This window comes from Plasmodium sp. gorilla clade G2, assembly GCF_900097015.1.
Source record: "Plasmodium sp. gorilla clade G2 genome assembly, chromosome: 8".
In the NCBI taxonomy this organism is placed as follows: Eukaryota; Apicomplexa; class Aconoidasida; order Haemosporida; family Plasmodiidae; genus Plasmodium; species Plasmodium adleri (nom. inval.).
The window spans coordinates 1,230,653-1,233,302 of NC_041700.1; the positions used below are offsets into that span (position 1 = coordinate 1,230,653).

Sequence of the window (2,650 nt, forward strand, 5' to 3'; positions counted from 1 at the left end):
AAATCATTAAATGTTAAGACACAAAAATAAAAAATGAATAATTTTTATACAAATTTTTTGTAAATAAAATATTTCTTGCATATATGTATGGTTAAATTGTTTTTATTAAAGATATATTTATAAGTAAAATATAAAATTTTTATATTTTTCAAAAAAAAAAAATTAAATTACATACAAATATCAATATAGAAAATTTAGAATTATAAATGAGTATATACATATAATAAAACATATATATATATACAATAACTTTATCATAAAATTATATATATTTATTTTTATTTATATATTCTTTTTTCATAGGTAATATATTGGATATATAATATAAAGCCATTGTAATGTTGTGCAATATTGTTATATGTGTGGGTTTAATTTACTTCCTCAACGGTTGGTCCATTATTTTGTGCTTCCTTATTTTGTGTTTTGCGACCTCTTAAGTTGGATGCCTCTGCTTTTTGTGGTTCTTGTGCTGATGCACCTTGATATAATTTAGTCATTATGGGATTATATACTGATGAAATATCTTTTTCCTTTTCACTATATTCTTCTTTTTCAGCTGAAGGATTTTTTTCTAACCAATCAAGAACCGACATAACTGTTTTCATGCATTTTTGTGAATCATCTTTTGGTATTTTTTCTTTTAAATTTTCATCTTGTAATGTGTTTTTAACGTTATAACAATAATTTTCTAGGTTGTTTCTTGCTTCGATTCTATTTTTATTTTGTTCATCTTCTTCTTTATATTTTTCTGCATCATTGACCATACGATCGATATCATCTTTTGATAATCTTCCTTTATCATTTGTAATAGTAATTTGATTTTGTTTACCAGTACCTTTATCTAATGCTGTTACATTTAGTATACCATTAGCATCAATATCAAATGTAACTTCAATTTGTGGCACACTTCTTGGTGCTGGTGGGATACCTTCTAATTGAAATTTTCCTAATAAATTATTATCTTTAGTTAAGGATCTTTCTCCTTCATACACTTGAATTAGAACACCTGGTTGATTATCAGCATATGTAGTAAAGATTTGATTTTTTTTGGTTGGTATAGTTGTATTTCTTTCAATTAATTTTGTCATGACACCACCTGCTGTTTCTAATCCTAATGATAATGGACAGACATCTAATAATAATAAGTCTTTGACAGCTGATGATTGATCTCCTGATAAAATAGCTGCTTGTACAGCTGCACCATATGCAACAGCTTCATCTGGATTAATGGATTTACATGGTTCTTTTCCATTAAAAAAGTCTTTAATAAGTTGTTGTATTTTTGGAATTCTTGTTGAACCACCAACTAAAACAATTTCATGTATTTGACTCTTATCCATTTTTGCATCTTTTAAGACTTTTTCAACAGGTGTTAAAGTATTACGAAATTGATCTAAACACAACTCTTCAAATTTAGCTCTAGTTATATTTACATTATAATCAATTCCTTCAAATAAGGAATCAACTTCAATAGTTGCTTGTGTAGATGATGATAAGGTACGTTTTGCTTTTTCGCATTGAGTTCTTAATCTTCTTAATGATTTAGAATTTTTTGAAATATCTTTTCCTCCATTTTTTTTTTTAAAATCTTGTACACAAAAGTTTACTAATTTATTATCAAAATCTTCTCCTCCTAAATGTGTATCTCCTGATGTAGCTTTAACTTCAAAAATACCATCTTCAATAGTTAATAATGAAACATCAAATGTTCCTCCTCCTAAATCAAAAATTAAAATATTTTTTTCATTTTTATCTTTTTTATCTAAACCATATGCTATAGCTGCTGCTGTTGGTTCATTAATAATTCTTAAAACATTTAATCCTGCGATAGCACCTGCATCTTTTGTTGCTTGTCTTTGTGAATCATTGAAATAAGCTGGAACTGTAATAACAGCATTTTTAACTGGTTTTCCTAAGTATGACTCTGCAACTTCTTTCATTTTTTTTAAAACCATTGAAGATATTTCTTCTGGATGGAATGTTTTTTTTTCTCCTTGATATGATACTTCTATCATTGGTTTTCCTTCAGTACCACTTTTTACAGTAAATGGCCAGTGTTTCATGTCACTTTGTACAGTTGGTTCTAAAAATTTTCTTCCTATTAATCTTTTTGCATCAAAAACTGTATTTTCTGGATTCCTGGAGGCTTGGTTTTTAGCAGCATCACCAATTAATCGTTCTGTATCTGTAAATGCAACATATGATGGGGTAGTCCTATTACCTTGATCATTTGCTATAATATCCACAACACCATTCCTACATACACCAACACAGGAATAGGTGGTACCCAAATCAATGCCAATTGCAACCTCTGTTTCTTCTGCATTGTTACTAGCTGTATGTACTGTAGATGTTGCAATTAAAAATAAAACAATATAATGTATATAACAATATATTTTTGTCTTCATACTTAACTATTTTGTTATAAAATATAGGTGTAAAATATAATATAGAAAAAAAAAATAGAATAAAATAAAATAAAACTTTTTTATTTAAATAAATTATTCTTTAATATATAATATATATATATATATATATGCATATTTTTTCTTTTTGCCTTTATTTTCACAATACCTAACTATATGTGAATAAAATATATATATATATATATATATATATATATATATATAATTATATATTATGAAAAAAA

At 26.0% G+C, this 2,650-nt stretch overlaps 1 protein-coding gene across 1 annotated transcript; it reads right to left on the reverse strand.

Moving 5' to 3' along the window:
• Positions 1-368: 368 nt before the first annotated feature.
• Positions 369-2,408, reverse strand: PADL01_0830900 (heat shock protein 70; the record flags this gene model as incomplete). The annotated part of the gene is made up of 1 exon (XM_028681660.1): positions 369-2,408. One exon carries the CDS (start codon positions 2,406-2,408, stop codon positions 369-371), a length of 2,040 nt encoding a protein of 679 aa, XP_028538016.1.
• Positions 2,409-2,650: the final 242 nt, after the last annotated feature.